The 21,349-nt window shown below is 39.9% G+C and overlaps 1 protein-coding gene across 16 annotated transcripts in view; it reads left to right on the top strand.

The window, feature by feature from the left end:
• NCOR1 (nuclear receptor corepressor 1) overlaps positions 1 to 21,349 on the top strand; it is a gene marked incomplete at its 3' end in the record, with an annotated part of 146,190 nt that overhangs the window by 98,477 nt on the left and 26,364 nt on the right. For 15 of the 16 annotated variants that reach the window (XM_082602808.1, XM_082602803.1, XM_082602799.1 and 12 more), the window contains 8 exons: positions 2,184 to 2,313; positions 5,734 to 5,929; positions 11,453 to 11,613; positions 15,970 to 16,090; positions 16,183 to 16,284; positions 16,663 to 16,763; positions 19,316 to 19,484; positions 20,481 to 20,621. In XM_082602808.1, coding sequence (XP_082458934.1) covers positions 2,184 to 2,313; positions 5,734 to 5,929; positions 11,453 to 11,613; positions 15,970 to 16,090; positions 16,183 to 16,284; positions 16,663 to 16,763; positions 19,316 to 19,484; positions 20,481 to 20,621 — 1,121 coding nt within the window. The remainder of the gene's footprint in view (positions 1 to 2,183; positions 2,314 to 5,733; positions 5,930 to 11,452; positions 11,614 to 15,969; positions 16,091 to 16,182; positions 16,285 to 16,662; positions 16,764 to 19,315; positions 19,485 to 20,480; positions 20,622 to 21,349) is intronic. The other variant, XM_082602800.1, reaches the window with a different exon arrangement.

Raw genomic sequence — 21,349 nt, 5'->3', positions numbered from 1 at the left:
GTTGGGTTCTGATGCTGTTCACCTGATTAAGTAACCAAAAAGAATTGTGTGATCATTATTCTTTAATGAGAAAGATTTTAATTTCTTTCTACATCACTTGTAACGTGCATGCCATATGATAGCAGAGAAGGGGCTGTCAGCTCACAGAGCTGTGGCCTGAGCTGCTTCTGTGGCAGAGCTGTGTGATGTGGTGGTGAAAGTGGAAGTGGGGGCCGCCGGCTCCAGCTTTGTCCCCAGACCGAGCAGCCTCAAGCCGGGCCTGTGGGGCCTGCACATGACAATGTGAGAGATGCTCAGGGCAAAGATGGGAACTGGAGTGAGTGTGTTAGAAAGCGTAATCAAGATTCAACTTAGTGGTCATTATATAACGATCACTTTTTTGTATCAGTTAAAACTGTAGGTTATGCATATTTGTAATTCAAAATATCAGGTACAATACAAATTACCTTATAAGTACTTTTAGTCAAATTAATAATATGCAAATATAATCTTAATGGTTTTTATAAAAATTACTGTAAAAAATACATATTTTGCAGGAGTAGATGCCAACTTCTTTAATATATTTAATTTCCTGGGTGTTTCCTTTTCCTTGAAAGCAGTGGAATCACCTAGAATCACAGTAGAATGCTGGATTGGTGCAAATTCTAGAAATGAATTAGACTAAAACGTCATTTAACCAGAAACCCAATTCAGCTCTGGTTTTTGTTTTTGTTTTTCTTTTTTTCCCCTTTTTAATAAGAAAGAGGCTCTCAGGAGATAGCCAGATTCTGCTCAGAGCTCAGCTTCCATAGTGTGTCCTGGTGTCACTGTGCTTTCAGTCCATATCCAGTATATTGTGCATCTTACATATTCTAGAATGAGACTTGGTACTAGAATAATATTGAACATAACAGTGATGGTTTCTCCAAAGAGATTTTTATATGGTAGATACTAGAATTTTAATCAACAAGAATTGAAATAACATAGGGCTCCTACTTAACGGTTGGTTTTTCAGAAAATTGAAGATTCTAGCCCTCTTTTATTCTCATGTCACAGTAATCTAGATTTTAATTGTCCCAGGCTTTAGAGTAAACATCAATGGATTCAAGCTGTGTGGTCCCTTTTTAAGCATGCTTTATTGAAATATCTCAACTAAAATAAGAGTTACCTGTGTTTCGCACTGCTGGTTTCAGTAACTTTTTTTTTTATAATCAGTAACTTATTTATAAATTTATAAATGAAGGAAAAATTAGGATGGCAGTAATCTTACAGGAGAGGAGCATCCTAAGAGATGACCGTGACAGTAGTCGTGAAATTCTGAAATTCCTTATAAATATATAGTGGTCTCTGGATGATACTCTAAAGTTTACTTCACTTCCAGACTATCAAAATAACACTTTCAATTGTCTTCTATATCTTTAATATTATCTTTATTCTTTGTGTAATATGTAAATTGTTTTCTTTTACCCATTCTAATTTTCTTACCAATTTATACCTTTTAAAATGTTCATCTTTCCCCAGTAACTGACAACACTGGGAAATATGATGGAGCCTGTAAGGTATTGATATAATTTCCCCAGTTCATACGTTGGGTGTCCTAAACTCAAGTGTATGTCCTGAAAATGAGTGAAGCTGGTGGAGTGTGAGCTGGCAGAGCTGTGACTGGGGAGCACGGGCTGGGTGGAGGGGCAGCCCTGCCAGTTCAGCCCGCTCTTGCATGGGGGTGCTACCTCTGCGGTGCCATGTCTTCCCATTTTTCATGAGAAACCAGAAGTCTGGGATTTTGGGTGAGATTCTTGATTTTAAAATGATGGTGGTTTATTCAAATGTTTTAAAAAAAAATACTCTGTGATCCTAGAGAAGCATTCTGTTACAGGTAACATAGTTTGTAACCTATGTTAATGATAAATTAGGACCTAACTTTTTATAATGGCCCTTGTTCAGACTATTCTGTTGGTTAGATGCAGATGATTAAATTCAGATAAATTTCAACCTATAAAGCTATGTTAGGCTTCTTTACCTAGAAAATTAGCACTGTAGATTTTTTTTCCTGACTGTTCAAATATGCAAGGTTAATGTGATGTGTGTGTGTGAGTGTGTGTGTGTGTGTGTGTACATGTTAACTTAAAAGGAATTATGGTGATTGTATGTTTAAAGTTTTAAATAAGAATATATTAATTTATCTTTTTAAATTGCATTTGCAGAATGTTTCCTATGGATTCAAAACCTTCATTGTTAAACCCCACTGGATCTATACTGGTCTCGTCCCCAATAAAACCAAATCCACTGGACCTGCCACAGCTTCAGCATCGAGCTGCTGTCATCCCGCCAATGGTAAGTTTTCAATGTGAGTAAGAGGTGTTGAAAACAAAGACCTTTAGAGACATTTTTTCTCTTCTTTAATCAGTGCTTGTTTTTTTAAAAAAATTGTGGTAAAAATTCACATAACATAAAATTTACCGTCTTAACTTTTTTTAAGTGTTCAGTAGGGTTAAGTATATCCATTTAACCATCACTCTCCTTCCCCCGCTTCCCCCAGCCCCTGGTAACCACCTTTCTACTTTCCATTTTATGAATTTGGCTACTTACATAAGTGGACTCATACAGTAAATATTTGGTTTTTTTGTGGCTGGTTTATTTCACTCAGCATAATGTCCTCAAGATTAATCCATGTTGTAGCACATATCCGATTCTTCTTCCATTTTAAGACTGTTGTATAGACCACATTTTATTTATCCACTCATCTGTTGGATACATTGCTTTTTCAAATGGATTCATCGTGATAATTGATTGAAATGGTCATTTCCATTTATAGAAAAAAGAGAAATATAGTGCTCTAGCCATAAATGTTAGTAAGTTCTGTGTTTGTTTTGTTTTGCTATAAGACAGTAGTAGAATAAATATATAACTGGGTTTTGAATATTTAGAATAAATTATAGAGGTTATGGTTAACTTTAGTATACAGTTCCAAATCTAGTATTATTTACATTTTACCTTATTAATCTCTATGAGTTTGACTCCCTTTTGATCCTGAATTCCAGTCTTGGGTATTGATCTTTTACTTAGTTATGTTCTAGCTCTTGCTTTATTTCAGAGGATAAAAATTTATTTCGTCTCACATGACAATATGTAAAAGTTAAGTGCGTGCTTTTTTAAAAAAATAAATTTATTTATTCATTTATTTAATTTTTGGCTGCATTGGGTCTTCGCTGCTGCACGCGGGCTTTCTCTAGTTGCAGTGAGTGGGGGCTACTCTTTGTTGCGGGGCACAGACTTCTCATTGTGGTGGCTTCTCTTGTTGCAGAGCCCAGGGTCTAGGCGTGCGGGCTTCAGTAGTTGTGGTACACGGGCTTCAGTAATTGTGGCTTGTGGGCTCTAGAGCGCAGGCTCAGTAGTTGTGGCGCACGGGCTTAGTTGCTCCGCGGCATGTGGGATCTTCCCGGACCAGGGCTCGAACCCGTGTCCCCTGCATTGGTAGGCGGATTCTTAACCACTGCGCCACCAGGGAAGCCCTAAGTGTGTGCTTATGATAAATAGGCTCACCAAAAAAATCATTAAGCATTTGCTCATTCATTGATTTACCCAAATGGACATTTATTGATTGTCTCCCTAGTTCAAGATAACTTTTTTTTTTTAAATAAATTTATTTATTTAATTTTGGCTGTGTTGGGTTCTTCGTTTCTGTGCGAGGACTTTCTCTAGTTGCGGTGAGCCAGGGCCACTCTTCATCGCTGTGCGCAGGCCTCTCACTGTCGTGGCCTCTCTTGTTGCGGAGCACAAGCTCAAGGTGCTCAGACTCAGTAGTTGTGGCTCACAGGCCCAGTTGCTCCGCGGCATGTGGAATCCTCCCAGACGAGAGCTCGAACCCGTGTCCCCTGCATTGGCAGGCAGATTCTCAACCACTGCGCCACCAGGGAAGCCCCCAAGATAACATTTTTAAAGCTGTGTGGAATATCATGATCTCTGACTTCAGAAAATTTAGGGATTGGTCTTGATAATAAGACAGAAAAAAAATCATAAAAAAAATTTAAAAGAATTAAAATGTGATGCTCTCTTAGTTTGAAAAATATACTATGGGTGATTCAGAGGAAGAGCTTCCTTCTTAAAGAGACAGACACTTAAAGAAGACTCCATGTAGGAAATAGTGTTTTGGTTGGACCAAAACAGTTCATTTCGCTTTATAGCAAAAGGAGGAAAGCCATGTTTACATACAAGCCAAAGCACAAAGGCAAGAAAATTATGTGTGTGTTATCGGTGCAGTGAAAAATCCTACTTACGGGGCTTCCCTGGTGGCGCAGTGGTTGAGAGTCTGCCTGCTGATGCAGGGGACGCGGGTTTGTGCCCCGGTCCGGGAGGATCCCACATGCCGCGCAGCGGCTAGACCCGTGAGCCATGGCCGCTGGGCCTGCACGTCCGGAGCCTGTGCTCCGCAGCGGGAGAGGCCACGACAGTGGGAGGCCTGTATACCGCAACAAAAAAAAAAAAAAAAAAAAAAAAATCCTACTTACGGCAGCAGAGAAAACTCTGGAAGTCTTTAGATAACAGGTTCTAAAAGAGTCAGATCTCTGCTATTCCCAGGACTCTTTTGTGTTCATGAAGTGATGGACTGAGTTAGGGGCTGTTTATTTATGTTGGACAAAGCAGCTTGGGTTCCTTCATGAAGTGGGAGAGACAGAAATGAAGCAGAGAAAACAAGCATCTAATTGCAAATTGTGGCGAGTGCTGTGTCCTGTGAAAGAGAGGGAGGGGGTTTGCAGTATGTTTTGGATGGTTAGGGATGGCCTGTCTGAAGAGGTGACGTTTCATTTCCGTCCTGAAGAGAATTGGTATGTTAATGAATTGGTTGTGGGAAGAGAGGAGATGAAGTCCAGTGTGGCTGCCAGGTTTCTGGCTTAAGCTGCTGTGGTTCTGTTTCGTGTGATGGAGATCACTGTAGGAGAAGCATTGAGTTTAGCAAATGAAAAGTTCCGTTTTGAATATAAGTTTTGAGGTGCTTTGAGATATCAAAGTGGATTTGTTAGGTAGGCAGTCTGTGAGTGTGGAACTTGCAGGAAAATGTATTAGAAATAGAAGTTTATGAGCCATTCACGTACAGGTGACATTTAAATCCATAGAAGTGGGTGTGAGCACCTGTGAGAGGGCAGAGGAGGGTGGGACCCAAGCCTGAGCCACTAGGGACTCAACATCGTGAGTTAAAAGCAAATGGAGGGCTTCCCTGGTGGCGCAGTGGTTGAGAATCTGCCTGCCAATGCAGGGGGCACGGGTTTGAGCCTGGTCTGGGAAGATCCCACATGCCACGGAGCAGCTAGGCCCGTGAGCCACAACTACTGAGCCTGCGCGTCTGGAGCCTGTGCTCCGCAACAAGAGAGGCCGCGATAGTGAGAGGCCCACGCACTGTGATGAAGAGTGGTCCCCGCTTGCCACAAGTAGGGGAAGCCCTCGCATAGAAACGAAGACCCAACACAGCAAAAATAAATTAATTAATTAATAAACTCCTACACCACCCCCCCAAAGAAAGCAAATGGAAATATTGTGATTTCTGTTTTGATTTCTCTTACCACAACTTCGGGATTTATTTTGTGTTCAGATCTGAAAGTAATTGTTTAGCATTTTAAGCATTATGCTTGAAGATTTGATTAAAAAATGGTAAAATCACTTCAAGCAGTCATATTACAGAAAGAAGCATTACTTGCCACAGATGGTAATTACTGTTTTGTTGGTCGGTGGCATATTTAGATTTTCTTCTTCCTGTAGGTTTCCTGCACCCCATGTAACATACCAATTGGAACTCCAGTGAGTGGCTTTGCCCTCTACCAGCGACACATCAAAGCCATGCACGAGTCAGCGCTTCTGGAGGAGCAGCGGCAGAGGCAGGAGCAGATGGATCTGGAGCGCAGGGGTTCTGCGAGCCCGCGGGGCACCCCCAGGAGCCCAAACAGAGAGTGGGAAGGTAGGTGGCCCTCGCGCCACAGAGAACTTTTTTGAAAGCAGTGTCCTTAGCGCTTAGGAACTTGATTTATGGCGCTTGTCCCTCACAGATAAAACGCCTTCACATTGACCTCAGTTAAACTAAAGAATGCCAGTATTTCTGACCACAGAGGGATGGCAGTAACATTTTCAGTAGTCTTGTTGTTAATGTGAATTTTCTGATACTCACCTTAATGCCGGATGACTGCATAAAAGCCATGCTTCACGCTGCATTCATCTGAGTTTTCCAAGCAAATCAGAGTAACATTCTAAATCTCTGATATGACAGGGGACAACTTTGTGTAGCATACAGCCAGTCAGACCTTGACTTACCCCTCGCTCTGGCCATGGGCAAGCCACTTGACCTTCTCAGCTTTAGTTTTCTCATCTGTAAAGTGCAAATAATATGTCTGTCTGTCTGTCTGTCTAATCTAGCCATATCTCTGCCTTGCCAGGATTACAACCTGTAAGAAAGAATGAGCATTCAGTATTGTTTTATAAGACATGGCTCAGCGTCATTTTATGTATAATATAATAAGTAATAGTAGTATATTCGTATATGCATAGTGTAACAGATACCATGAAGGTACTGTTGTTGTACGTCACTGTTATTTCAAGTGACAGATTTGAGTTGTGCATGCTCTTTTTTAGTTGGTGCATGATACACTTAGTTTCTTTTAAAAAAAGAAAAAAGAGAGCAATTTCTAAATTTTAATAACTTCTTCTGGCATGATAAGAAAATGGCACATGTATTCTGGTTGATAATGACTTATGGACTATCCAGTATGATATGCATAGCATATAAGACTATTAAAGTCTTCTCTTATTATGGTTTCCTTTTTTGTAATGATTCAGAAGACTGTAGTACCTGACATAGGTAAGAGCTATTAGCTGTAGAACACCATGCATTTCAAGGGCTACTTAATATAAAAGAGGAACTGTGCTGCTTAACTGATCCTGCTGACTCCCCGCCCCTGTCACACCAGTAATGACTTATTAGTTACATGACACACTGAACCTCTTATTTTAGAGTCTTACATATCAGATTGTTAGTGTTTTAAATATAAATCTTACGCTACTAAAAATGTGAACCAGAGTGATTAATACCCACCAGGGCTGTGTGTATAATAGGTGCTAAATGAATATTTCTTGAATGAAGATAAAAAAAACATTGTTAACCTTTGGGCTTTTAGTATATTGCCTCTAGGGAATCCTGAATTCCTAACTCAGTAATTGACATAATGTATACTCAGTAATTACATGTTAAAGGAATGATTAAATGAAGTAGGATAAAAATGGATTTAGCAGAAGTGCTTGTCTTCAATTATGAGAAAATCTGTCATTATGAGAATGATAAATTATAGAATAATTCAAAAGTCTTTTGATCTATTCCTTACATAAATGATTTAGAATAAATTTTTTAAGGCAGAATTAAAATGTAGAAAAAATGACAGTCAAAGGTATTTGCTGAACTCATGCTAAAGCTTAACATTATTCAGGTGACAATATCTGGGTCATTCTAACATGTCTATATTGTATAGTTATTTTAGGACCTCAGTTTCTTTTCTTGACCTCCTTTACGAGATGGATTGTATTTGGTAGCTGGAGAGACTGAACTAGGCTAGAGCCCTAGATTCTGAGACTCCAAACTGTGACTTGCATTTCTCTGTAATCAGTCACATTAATTCATGTGGTTTAGATCTGAATGGTACCCTTACTTTTAATAGTGATGCAGTGGTCTTAAAACCAAACTGTCATTATATATTTGATCAATATGACACCAAGGTGTTTGTTAATAAGACACCAATTTGGTTCAGGGTGACTCTCTACAAACTGGGATGGTTGATTTACATTTTTTCCCAAGGTTAACTTTTGTTTTAGCTAATCTAGCTAGTATGTTCATCCAGTAATTTATTTAACAAGTGCCTGAAGGCTCTCCTGAATTTATAGCTATCCTATATTTCGCTTAAAGGATAATCTCCCAAATAACATTTCTATATTTGCAGTTAACTTGCTTGTATGTAGACTGTTTGATATAAATGTTTTCAGTGCAGCATCATAGAATAGTTTATAGGATGGTAAATATAGTGAGAAGAGGATTTACGTATAAACCATCACCAAACTGGTATTGTCCACCTGAGGGTAGGACCACAGTTTTGGCTTTTCCCTTCATGGGCTCATTTAGAAGGCAGCAGGCAGCACCTGTTGTCCACCTGTTTGATTGAGTTCACCTTCTCTTAATATCAATGAGACAGGTGGCGTAAGCCTTTCCACTTGTAGAAAAGCTTGAAAAAACCTCAGAGAAAGATTGTTTTCATTTTCCAGTGACGTTTACACAAGTTGACTCCTGCTTTAGTTGGAAACCTTTTTTCTACGGTGAAAGAACTCAGACATTACACATGTAGAGAGAGAGTTAGAAGTGAAATTCTAATGCAGGTTTTAAAATCAATCCAATCAAACTAAGAGTTAATGCCTCTGTGCAACTGAATCTAGTTTATTTTGCTGTTGTTGTTTCTTAATTTTTTCAGCTGAGTACATGATGATTTAAATAGCTATATTTAAAACCATCTAAACTTTCATCCTTTTCTTTAGCACTATTATGACAGTGTGTTTTTCCACATGATTATAAAACAATCAGACACTGAATATATGTAATATATATTACAATGCACTCTCATGTTAAATCCTCTAGAAAGGGAGAAGTGATATTCTTTTAAAGTTGGTTTATTTCATAAATCTGCACAGTATTAGGACACTTAATAATCTAATTCATTATATTAATCCTTCAGAGAAGGAACGGGTAACATCATCTTGATGGTTACCCCAGAGGCATCTGAAATTTCTACACCCAGTGCTCAGGGAGACACCATTGCACTCAGGATGGTTTAGAGCTCAGGGCCAGGAATTGCACTGCTTTCGAAAAATCTCCAGCCTTGGTTGGGCAGTTAGATGTGATTCTTCTGAGCTTCAGTTTCCTCCTCTGTCAAATGGTGTTAATGATCTCATTAGTCATGAGGGCTAAACGAGATACTTCTGTAATACACAGTGCTCTGCCCATAGTACAGATTCCTATTAGCTGACATTATAGTTGTTGTTTCTGGTTTTTAAAAATATCTTAGTTAACTGAAGAACGTTTTAATTTTGCTAATGAGTCTCTATCTGAAACCAGTCACAAACCATCCACTTAAAAGTGAAATGCTAGAGACCGTCTCTTTAGAAAGGACCTGTGAGGATGCCCAGTGTTACTTACTGCAGTGCAGGAAGAAAGAAAGGAACCAAACGAGGTTTAGCTGTTGAAGGGAGAAGACAATTTACTATTCACAGGGTAAGATTATTCACCTAGGAAGCCTAAGAGAATTAACTGAGAAAGTTCTTAGAGCTAAGAGGAAAGTTCATTAAGTTTCTCAGAAAGAATTGATATACAGAAATCTACAACTTTCTTTCTTATATATCTGCAGTAATTAGTATATATAAATATATATATTCCCATGTATATTAAACAGATGGTTTTCCTCACAACAAAATATAAAATACCTATGAAATACTTTTTATGAAATTATGAAAAATGACCTATATGAAAACATCTAGCTTCCTCAATTAGAAAGCTCATTATAAAATGTCAAGTCTCCTATAAATACAGGAGAGAAATTTAATGCATGTCCACTGAAAATTCCAGTGATACTTTGTTTGGGGAGGAAGTATTCAAAATGATTTTAAATTTAGATTTATGTGGAAGAATAAATGGGTAAGACTAGGTAAGCAAAAGAATAAAAAATGAATGGGAATTTGTTCCGGCAGACATTAAAATGCCACAGTTTAAAGTGGTTTGGATTACAGATGAGTTTTCACTTTCTTCTTTGTGCTTTTCTTATTTTCCAAAATTACAGTATGTCGATTCACTTTAAAAAAAAAAAAGAAAAGATTGTATATTATATATATAATTACATATATGTATGTTTTTAAGTCTTAATATGACTCTGCATATCTGATATGCCCTTTAAATGCTTCAGGCTTTTTTTAATACTTTATGTGGAGGTAAATTATGTGGAATAATTTTCATCAGCATTACTACAGTAAAATTCATAATTTTATAAGCTTGTGTAGCCTTTAAAAATTATTTTGATCTGTATCTTTTGAAACCCTTCTTCCATTTCTTGATTGCATTTATTTCTCTGAATATTAAGCAGTGGGCTTCAACAGGCTAATTATAAGAGGTGAAATCCTCAGAGTTCTGGCCTCTAATTCAGGCCATACTTGAATTCACAGAATGACTGGATAATCTGATGTTTGCCTGCTGTGGTCTTTATTGCACGTGAAAATACTTGATTCTCCTATTGAGAGGAAAGAGAAGTTCTTTGTGATTTGAAAGGAAAAGTCGTAATTGAATTTTTGAGGATTTTATTAGGTCACAGTAAAGACGCTTACACAGAAGATTTAGATTTATAGGGGTTTTTAAAACCTCTCTGTGGGTGGATTCCCCCCCGGGAATTTTAGATGTTGATAGTAGTGTATAGTTGGATCTGCCCCTGGATGGTGTGGGCTTGGTCCTTTCACACTTACTATTTTAATATGGGGTTCTTCCCTTATTTTGATAACTTTAACTTTCATAGGAAAATCAGTCGCCTCTATGCCTTATTCTGAGGTTACACGTGCTCTAGCACAGGAAGCACAGATGCACAGTACCGCAGCAAGGTCAGCATCACCGTGTAGCCTCTCTCCGAGAGAAGTCAGTAAAGCTGCGCCACAGCCCGATGTGAGTGCAGCCCGCTGTAGTGTCCCGCCAGGTAAATACCTCTCCTCTGTGCCGTGGCTGCTGGCCATCGACCTACACGTGATGACCTGGGTGGTTTACTCCCAGGATGCGTCCTTGCTGTTTCAGAATTTCTCTGCATTCCATCTTCAGTTGTATTCAGTTGAGATGCACTGGGCCACTGGGAGGTTTGTGTTCATACATGTGTACTATGACATTGACTGCCTTCTTTTAAGAGTACATGTACTTTGTAAAAACCTTGAGATCCACCCTCCTAAAAAAAATTCAAGTGTCTGTGAGAGTCAGAATCAGCAAATGTTTCCAAATTATGCAGGATGCAAAGAGGACGTATAACTGGTTGTCAGTCAATCTATATATTCTCCAGAGTTGTAATATCAGCTGTTCCTAAGAAACACCCTTTTTCTCACCTCCATTGTGAGGTCCAAAGAGAGATGGAGAGAGAGAAAAAATTGTTTGCCACTTGCATATGCTGAGCAGAAATAGTTTGAAATGGACGTCAGCCTGAAGGCTCTGGTTTGCCAGGGAGTTGAGTATTTCAACCTCACAAATACCATTTGTGACCTGAGTATGGATACAGGTTTAATTTAAGTGAAAGAAATTTAAAATAGAAATGTTCATCCTCAACTTCATCTTGCACTTACAGTTTAAATGTGATTAAAGAAACAATTGATATAGGTGGAATGTCGCAAACTAGGAAATTGACTATTTTAAATAATGTTTTCTCCCTTTTGAAAGTCCTCCAGCCTGCTCCGCATCAAGTGATAACTAACCTCCCTGAAGGGGTTCGGCTTCCAACAACTCGACCCACTAGGCCACCTCCTCCTCTCATCCCATCATCCAAAACCACAGTGGCTTCAGAAAAACCATCTTTTATACTGGGAGGCTCCATCTCACAGGTAAAAGGGCTTCTCTTCCCAGTAGATGGCCTGTTGTTTTTTGCTTTGGTAAAAATTGTCCCTCCTTCCCATATTAATTTGTCAGAGTCCTAATAAATAAAAATGTATCTATTTATGAAGAGACAGTGACCTGAAAATGCAGCAGTCATTTTCTATTCCATACCACACACAGGAAGTTTATTGGAGTCAGGTGCCCAGGTTGAGTGACAGTGGCACCCGTCTGGTTTAGCTCGGGAAAGGTGCGTGTGCCGTGAAGTGTAGTGTAGCATGAATGGAGATGGAATAGTTTCAAGTACTAGAGGATAACTATTTTAAAGGTTCTAATATTAAATTGTAGATGATTGGTAAGCCCTAGTTTATTCTGACCTTGGCCTCTCTCTCTCTCTTGACGTGGTCTGATTGTAAAGCCTCAGTCAGGCTGACTGACGTTCACCACCAGTGACCGTGCCCCCATTGGGCTGGGGGCCATTTCCGCCCCTCCTAGGCTCTCTTCCTCCTCTGCCTCAAGCGCTCTCTGTTGTTGTAGGTTAGTTCTGCCTTTTCCAGAACTCGATATAAATGGAGTCTTACATTTTGGCTCTTCTTTGTCTGTCTTCTTTAACTTAGCATTAATGATTTCAGGGATTCGTCCAGATTTTTTTTTTTTTTTTTTTTTTTTTTTTTGGCTGTGTTGGGTCTTCGTTGCAGCACGTGGGCTTTCTCTAGTTGCGGCAGGTAGGGGCTACTCTTCGTCGTTGTGCACGGGCTTCCCATTGCGGTGGCTTCTCTTGTGGAGCACAGGCTCTAGGCGCGCGGCTTCAGTAGTTGTGGCACGTGGGCTCAGTAGTTGTGGGTCACGGGCTCTAGAGCGCAGGCTCAGTAGTTGTGGCGCACGGGCCTAGTTGCTCCGCCGCGTGTGGGATCTTCCCAGACCAGGGCTCCAACCCGTGTTCCCTGCATTGGCAGACGGATTCTTAACCACTGTGCCACCAGGGAAGTCCCCGTCCAGGTTTTTGTGTAATCAGTAGCTTCTTCCTTTTTATTGCTGAATAATACTCCATTGGGTGAACATACCAATTTGTTTATCCATTTTCTTGTTGATGGAAACCTGAGTTGTTTCTGCTTTTTGGCTGCTGTAAATAAAGCTGATACGAACATTCTTATACCGGGCTCTTTGTAGACATGTGGCTTCGTTTCTCTTGTATAGGCCCTGAGAGCAGAATGTCTGGGTAGATGGATGTTTTACTTCATAGTTTTCCGGAGTGGCTCTACAGTGCCACTGCCACCAGCACAGTCTGAGTTCCACTTGCTGTTGTCAATCTTTTTTATTTTAGTCATACTAGTAGGTATGTAGTATTCCACTGTGGTTTTATTCTGCATTTCCCTGATAACAAATGATGTTGAGCACGCTTCATACACTTATTGGCCATTTGTACATCTGATTGTGAAGTGACTGTCTTATTATTTGTTTTTATTGGACCTTTTAGTTATTAGGTTGCAGAAGTTCTTTATACATCACAGATGAAAATTCTGTTTTTTATATATATATTTTTTTCTCTATTTGTGGCTTGTGTGTTTTGATGCGTAGAAGTTTTAAATTTTGATGGAAGTCTATATATATTTTTTTCCCTCTTATGACTAGTTCTTTTTCTCTAAAAAATCATTGCCTGTTTCAAGCTCGTGGAGATTTTCTCCTAGATTTTCTTCTGAAAGCTTAATAGTTTTGGCTTTTGTATTTAGGTCCATGTGCAACTGATTTCTGTGTACAGTGTGAGGCAAGGATGGGCCTCATCCATCCATGTGGATCTGCATTCCCGTCACGTTGGTTGAAAAGTCTTTTCTCTCTCCCATTTGCATGTTTGGGTCTGTTTCTGGACTCTGTTCTGTCCCATTGACCTACTTGCCCATCCTTTCATCAGCACCAGTCTTGGTTACTGTGGTTTTTATAGTAAGTCTCAAGATCATGTCGTATAAGTTCTGCAGTGCTCTTATTCTCAAGATTGTTTTAGCTCTTCTGTGTCTCTTGTATTTCCATATAAGTTACATAATCAGTTTGTCACTTCCTACAAAAAATTCTGCTGGGATTTTGGTTGGTATTGCATTAAATCTGTAGATTAATTCTTAAGAAAGTTGAGTCTTCTAATCCATGCACATGTTCGTCTTTCCATTTATTTAGGTCTTTGATTTCTCTCAGCAGTATTTTGTAATTTTCACTGTAGAGATTTTGTATATGTTTTGTTAGCTTTACTATCGGTTAATTTGATTATTTATAATGTACTTTATGTTTTTATAAGTGATATTTAAAAAATTTTCCTTTTCTGGTTCTTTCTGGTGTATGAAAAAAGTTGATTTTTATATCTTGACCTTATTTCCTGTTACATTTACTTACTGTTTCTGATAGGGTTTTTTGGTTTTATTTTTGTTTTTTTGGGGGGGTGTAGATTTCTTAGGACTTTCTCTGTATGTGTGTTGTCTACAAATAAAGACAGTTTTACTTCTTCCTTTCCAATCTTTATGCCTTTCCTTTTCCTTGTTTTATTAAACTGGTTAGGGTAGAACTTTTAGAACAGTATTTAATAGAAGTGGTGAAGAGAGTATACTTTGCTTGTTGCCCATCTTAGGAGGGAGGCATTCAGTATTTCACTTGTAGGTATGTTAACTACAGACTTTTCATAGGTGCCCTTCATCAGATTGATGATGTTTCTGTATAGTCTTAGTTTGCTGAGAGTTTTTCTTTTTCTCCAATTCTTATACTTTCCAACTTCAGAATTTCTATGTGGTTCTGTTTTATGATTTCTTTCCCTTTGTTGATATTCTCTATATGATGAGACATCATTTTCATACTTTTCTTTAATTCTTTATACATGGTTCCCTATAGTTCATTGAACTTATTTATAATAGCTGACTTAAAGTCTTTTCCTAACAAGTCTAAAGCCCAGGGACAGTTTTTAGTCACTGCTTTTTTTTTTTTTTTACCCTCCTGTGTATGGATCATACATTCTTGTTTCTTGGCATGTCTTGTAATTTTTGGTTGAAACACATAACATAATGTAGAACTCTGGAAATCAGATTCTCCTTTCTCCCTAGGATTTGTTGTTGCTGCTGCTGTATACTTTTGTTGTTGTTTATTTGAACTAATTCAGTAAAGTCTGTATTCTTGTGTGGCCACTGAAGTCTCTATTTGCTTAATTAGCGGTCAGCTAGTGATTAGACAGAGAGTTCAGTGCCCAGAAAGAGGAAGTTTCCCAGTCTTTACTGAGGGGCTGTGTGTGCGTACGTTGGGATATGCCTTCAACGTTCAGCCAGGCAGCTGACAATTCTGCCTTAGTCTTCACTTCCTGCTTTCTCAGAGCCTTGAGGTCAGCCAGCGGTGAGAACTCATGTCCTTCTCATGTCTTCCCTGGCAGGTACACAGCCTTGCACGTGCACTTGGCCTTCTAGGTTCCTAGGAAGATGTTGGAGCTTTTCAAATCCCTTGTGAATATCACTTCCCTTAGCTTTTCCTCTCAAGGTTTTTGTTTAGCCTGTTTTATCGCCCTAGCTGTTCTCTCCTGCCTCAGCCAGTGGAGAGGTTAGTCCATTGACTCTGATAGTTTTTGACAAGCCTGAACTTTCTTCCCCACCACAGTCAGGCCAGAAAAGACAGCTTTGCAAGTGAGTCTCTCAGAGAACCGTCAGACCAGTCTGATCATGACAGTTACCTGGGAATGATAACCCCGTTCTTTCCCTTGTGCTGTCTGCTGGACTGCTGGTTTTCACCATGATCGAGGGCTGTGGGTTCTCAAGGCTGAGACAGAGCTGGCGGGGGTTGGGGGGTGGGGGGCGTGGGAGGGACAGCAGAGCAAGTCCAAGTGTCACAGAGCTCATGGTTCTTACCTAGGTTCTGCCATTTTTCTTGAATAAATACTCCCAGATTTCTACAAGCCTTTGGTTAAAGCGTTGGAAAAGAGTTCTTAAAGGCTGATTCTTAAAATTTTTGCTAGTTTTCTGGTTGCCTTTATGGAGGAGGGTTCTTGGAAGTCCTTACTCCACCATTTTCATTGGTGCTTCTATCCCATAGCATTTTTACGAGGGATAATGTTGTTAATAATAGTAGCTTACATTTTGCGTGTATGGTTAAGTGCTTTTATTTATGTAATTTGTTAGTAATGCATATTCATAAAATTTATGGTAATTTTGGAAGGCATATCTTGCTCCCTTTAAACACTTTTAAAATTTAACCAATCTGTGTCAGGGATTTTCTTGCTTTAGAAATAGCTGTTCTTAATTTTGGTGGGGGGTGAGTGGTAAGTTTTATAAACAGAAACCTGTACCTTAAATATATAGTTGACCTTGTGAAAAGACAGTGTTATTCTAGTCCTTTAACATTATTTTTAGGGAACACCCGGCACTTACTTGCCTTCTCCTAATCAGGCCTCCTATGCTCCCGAGGCAGCGAAGCCCTCGGCGGGCTCCATCTCCCTGGGACTGCCACGGCAGCAGGAGGCCGCCAAGCCAGGTCAGTGAGGAGGACGTGGCCATCTCTGCCTTTGTAGTGTCACAGTCAGGGATTCAGCACTTGAACTCACTTTCTCTTGCTTTGGTCCGTAGCTACTGTGCCCTACATCAAGCAAGAAGAGTTTTCTCCCCGAAGCCAAAACTCACAACCTGAGGGTTTATTGGTCAGAGCCCAACATGAAGGAGTCGTCAGAGGTAAAATATGCTGTTTGGCAGAAATACTAAACTCTGGTCCCCAATAAATATATCAAAGGAAGTCATTAATGTGTTTTAATGATGATGGGCTCTTAACTTAGAGCCTTTAAATTCTAAATGTAAGTTTTCTTTCTGTATAAAAATGACTTTAAAACTTTGAAATTTCATATTTCTACAGTCCTTTTTAATAATTGCAAAATTATTTTAAAAGTACATTTCAATAAAACAAAAACTATTCTTTTTGTGCTGCTGTTTCCTCTCTTCGAAGTAGGGGCTGGTTTTGTTTGCTTGGTTTTTTGGTTTTTTTTGTGTTGGTTTTTTTTTTTTTTTTTTGCAGGTGCAGGGGTGTGATTCGCTAATGATTTTGTTTTTATTCAGGTACTACAGGAGCCATTCAAGAAGGAAGTATAACTCGGGGAACTCCCTCCAGCAAACTTTCTGTGGAGAGCATCCCATCCCTCCGGGGCTCTATCACCCAGGTTAGTTGCGCTCATTCATGAGGCAACCAGAAGTGATGTGTCGAGCATGTTGGCTGCTCTAGCAGTAGTTCTGTGACTATGTTGTTCGTTGTCCTGGGTTATGGAACGGGGTCTCAGTGATGATAAACCTCAGATCTATAAACCGTGTGCAGAGAGACAGTAATGTGATCCTTTCGACCACAAGCCGTATCATCTGTACTGTGGTTCATTTGAAAAGGTCGATTATTTGCAACTTGGCAGAAGAAACAAGTTCTAATTCATGTAACTCTCACTGTCTTCCTGGCAAAGCTTTTACCATTGTGTTCAGCTTAAATAGAAATTGAGAGGAAAATCATTATAAATTGTTTGCTTGCTTTGCCCCTTCTGAAAAGGAAGGTCTGTAGTCTCAGGAAATATGGATGGTGTTGACAAAAGCACCAGAAGTCAAGTATCTTCTTCTAATTTTAGGCTGAGGTGCCAATTTTGATTAATAAAAGGTCTTTCTTTTCCTCAGTTAGATGTAAATTTTAGTTTGAAATGTAAAACAGTCCTTAGCCTCTTTATTAATGTAGATCTGGAAAAGGAAAATTCTATTTTGGGAATTCGTTGTAAACAGAATCCTGTACTTTTGTGCGTGTGCCTGTCACAAGCTTTCTGTTCTGTTCCTCTTCCTTGACTTCTGTTTCTGTTCCCTAGGACAGTGGTTGTTAAAGTTTGGTCTGCAGAGCAGCAGCATCAGTATCACCTGGGAAGTTGTTAGACATATAAATGTTGAATCCCTGCCCTAGTTTTCCTGAAGTCTCACCCGTGGGGCCGGGTTCCAGCGGTCTGTGTTCTCCAGCCCTCCAGGGGTTCTGCCGAGCGCCCATTCGAGAGCCAACCCTAGGGCCCTGCTGACCGAGTGTAGTGCGCCCCAGAGGAGCAGCACCACCTGGGAACTTGTTAGGATAACGCAGAGATTTCAGTCCCTGCTCCAGACCGATGGAATCAGAATCTCCTTTTTTTAAAAAATTATTTATTTATTTATTTATTTATTTATTTATTTATTTATGGCTGCGTTGGGTCTTCATTGCTGCGCACGGGCTTTCTCTGGTTGCGGTGCGTGGGCTGCTCTTCGTTGCGGTGCGCGGGCTTCTCACTGTGGTGGCTTCTCTTGTTGCAGAGCGCGGGCTCTAGGTGCGCAGGCTTCAGTTGTTGTGGCATGCGGGCTTCAGTAGTTGTGGCTCGCGGGCTCTAGAGCGCAGGCTCAGTAGTTGTGGCGCACAGGCTTAGTTGCTCTGCAGCATGTGGGATCTTCCCGGACCAGGGCTCGAACCCGTGTCCCCTGCCTTGGCAGGCGGTTCTTAACCACTGCGCCGCTAGGGAAGTCCCAGAATCTCCATTTTAGCAAGAGTCCAGTGATTTCTTTCTGATACGTGGTTATAGAGCATGTGGTGTGTAGTGATCTGGAAAGTTACACACTAACTTCTCAGATCTCTCCTTTCACATTTGACCAAAGTTATCCAGTCCCCTGATGTTAGTTTTCAGAATAAGCAAACACTTTAATATAAATAGAAGAAAAATAAATGGCCTATGCATCTTATTTTTCCTTCTTCATTTTCGCTCCAGTATCCAAACCGGATGCGGAATGAACTGGATCAAGTGAGGCTGGGCTTTGCCTGTCGATTTTCCAATCTGTCTGTCCGTGTGACATGAGCACTTCCAAAGAGGGTGTGAGGATTTCTGGGTGTTCACCACTGAGCTCACCTCTCGGCTGCACGAGCGGACACGTGGACCCCATCACTCTCCTGCAGGGACACATGGGTTCAGGGTGGCCTCAGTGGAGTTTTGGGAACACTGAGTTTTGGAGTGTGTGTGGGCTGGGGCTGGGCCCCCCACTGTCCCATGCAACCCAGGCAGCTCACTGTGCACAGTGTTCTGCACTTGAGGTTCCATGAGTGCTTCCCTTGAAGGAAGGGTGACAAGAACCGTGGCCACAGGCGACCCAGAAGAGGACTAGTGATGGTGAAAACGCGGGTGACCTAACCAAATCTGAGTCACATCACAGCACGGGGGCATCTGAGTTTTCTGTCCCCTCTTATTGATGACCAGAGGTCTAACCCAGCAGACGGTTTAGTAACTGAAAGCTCTTTTCCCCTCATCACAGTATGAGAGAAGGTGGTAGTACTTTAATTTAAAACTTAATTTGTTGACTTATTTTTCTTAGAAATTTTGAAAAAGCTTTATTACGTTTTCGTGATTTTAGGCCTTAAGACACATTTTGTTTCTGAGAGTTAAGTACCTTCATAGAGGTTTGACTTTGAGGTGAGGAAGAAAGCTCATCAACTCATATACCTGTTAGCATTTTAAGAAGTTTTGTATGGCAGGGTTCAAGGACCAAGGTACAGTGTTTCTTTACGTTTATAAAACGTGTGTCTGATTTCCCGTCATGTGCTGGCCTTTCTTATTTGAGGACATGGCTTGCTCTGACTCTCGGTGTGGCAGGTTACATTTTCTGAGCGTCTGTGTTTCCTGTAAACTCGAGTGACGCTGTGTTTGAATTGACGCTGTGCCTGTGTTTGAATTGATGACAGGGGACCCCGGCTCTGTCCCAGGCTGGCATACCAACTGAGGCTTTGGTAAAGGGACCCATTTCTAGACTGTCCATTGAAGAGAGCAGTCCTGAGAAAGGCCGAGAGGAAGCTGCATCCAAAGGCCATGTTATTTATGAAGGCAAAAGTGGACACATCTTATCTTATGATAGTAAGTATTGCATCTCCACACTGAAGCCAGTGTTGTAATGTGTGACTAAGGACATGGTTCTGGTTCCCTACATGCTTGCTTTGGAAAAGTTAGTTTTCCTTCCCTGAGCCCAAGTTTCCTCTCTGTAATGTAAAAAAAGGTTAATACTGGTACTTCTCGTGGAACTTTTGTGAAAAATTAACTGAAACAGTCAGTGAAAAGTGATTAACAGTGCAGAGCCCATACTAAGTGTCCCCTGAGTGGTATCTTACATCGCCAGCTGTGGTCATTTGATTTAGCCTAGGAAAAGAATCTTTGTTTAACTTTAATAGAATCACTTTTATTTTAAAGGGGTACCTATTTTATGTGTTAAGAATTAAGGAGTAGATAATAGTCTGATAATCCTAGAAAGAGTATTGAATTTAAATGCTGCTTAAATATAACTATTTTAATGTCTGTATGTATGTGAGCATTTATCTTTAGGTGTATCCTTAAGTTTCAGTTTTAAATTGCATGCTGTTGTGAGTAGTGAGATTAAATCTCACGCTATCCCACCCAGGGTGTGAATCTCCCCTTTGCCCACTGTGTCCACACTGGCTCAGTCAACAGTGACTTTCGTGAACTGCAGTGTTGTGTTCAGTGACCCTTATCTGAGCTTTTAGATGTCAGGATCCGCTTCCAGCATTCTCATAGCCCACTTGTCCATAGTACCGGTTACTGTGTGTAACCACCTGGTAATTTATCTGTATCCACCACTACTGCTGAGTTTCACGAGGGAAGGGACTTAATTTGTTAACCTAATCTGCAAGCCTGGTTTATGCCTGACACTCAATAAATATATTTGAGTGAATGAAAACGTTTTTATAAATGGCATCTGCACAGATGTATATAGTAGATTAAGACCAGTTTATATATATATATATATTTTTTTGTGAGATTATGAAATTAAGATAACTTATTTACCATACAGTAGGCCTTGGGCTCTGTCCGAGCAATTCTTGTGTCTATGTCCTGCAGATATTAAGAATGCCCGAGAAGGGACGAGGAGTCCGAGAACAGCTCATGAAATCAGTCTCAAAAGAAGCTATGAATCAGTGGAAGGAGCTCTAAAGCAAGGGTTGTCCATGAGGGAGTCTCCTGTGTCAGCACCGCTGGAGGGTGAGGTGTTGTTTCCAGAACGCTGTTTAGATACATTGAATTTCGTATAGTAAATTTCCATTGTTGAGTTAGGTTGTATTCAGTCTCTGTCGTTTCAACCTGAAATTTATATTTATATCAATATATAAATGAAACTCATATAAATATATTAATATATTACTAATGCATGTAATATGAAATATACAGTTAATATATTAACATGAAATTTATATTAATAAATGTTTAAACTTATGTTCATATCTACATGTAAATCAAGTGGTACGTGACAGTGGAGGGAAGTAAAAATTAAACATAATTGGTCATACCGTAGGTAACTGTTAGAATGCTCATATAATTTGTAGATTATTCCTGTTTGAGTTAAGTGAGTTTAAAAATGTGAAATTCATCCTGAGAACTTTGTTTTTATTGTGAGGCAGATAGAGTGGTATAATGGGCAGAGCAAAGACATGTATTTGAATCCTAACTTCACTCTTTGCTGGTGAATTCCTCTGTGTCTGTTTCTTGCTCTGTAAATTAAGGGATTGTACCTACCATTGTGTGCGGATTAGAGACAGGTGTGCAGTCTTGTGCTGAGCATGTGACCTGCGTTCATCAAATGATAGCTGTGGTTTGGTTTTGTTAGTGGCTCACTTTCCTTAAACCTTAACCTGCCTCAGTTATTTTATTTTAATCTAGATAAAAGACTAAAAACAGGGTAAGGACTCCTCAATCTTGAAGGCCTGTGAAAT

Source organism: Mesoplodon mirus (assembly GCF_964341445.2).
Source record: "Mesoplodon mirus genome assembly, chromosome: 18".
Classification (NCBI taxonomy): domain Eukaryota; kingdom Metazoa; phylum Chordata; class Mammalia; order Artiodactyla; family Ziphiidae; genus Mesoplodon; species Mesoplodon mirus.
This window is presented reverse-complemented; position numbering and strand designations above follow the sequence as displayed.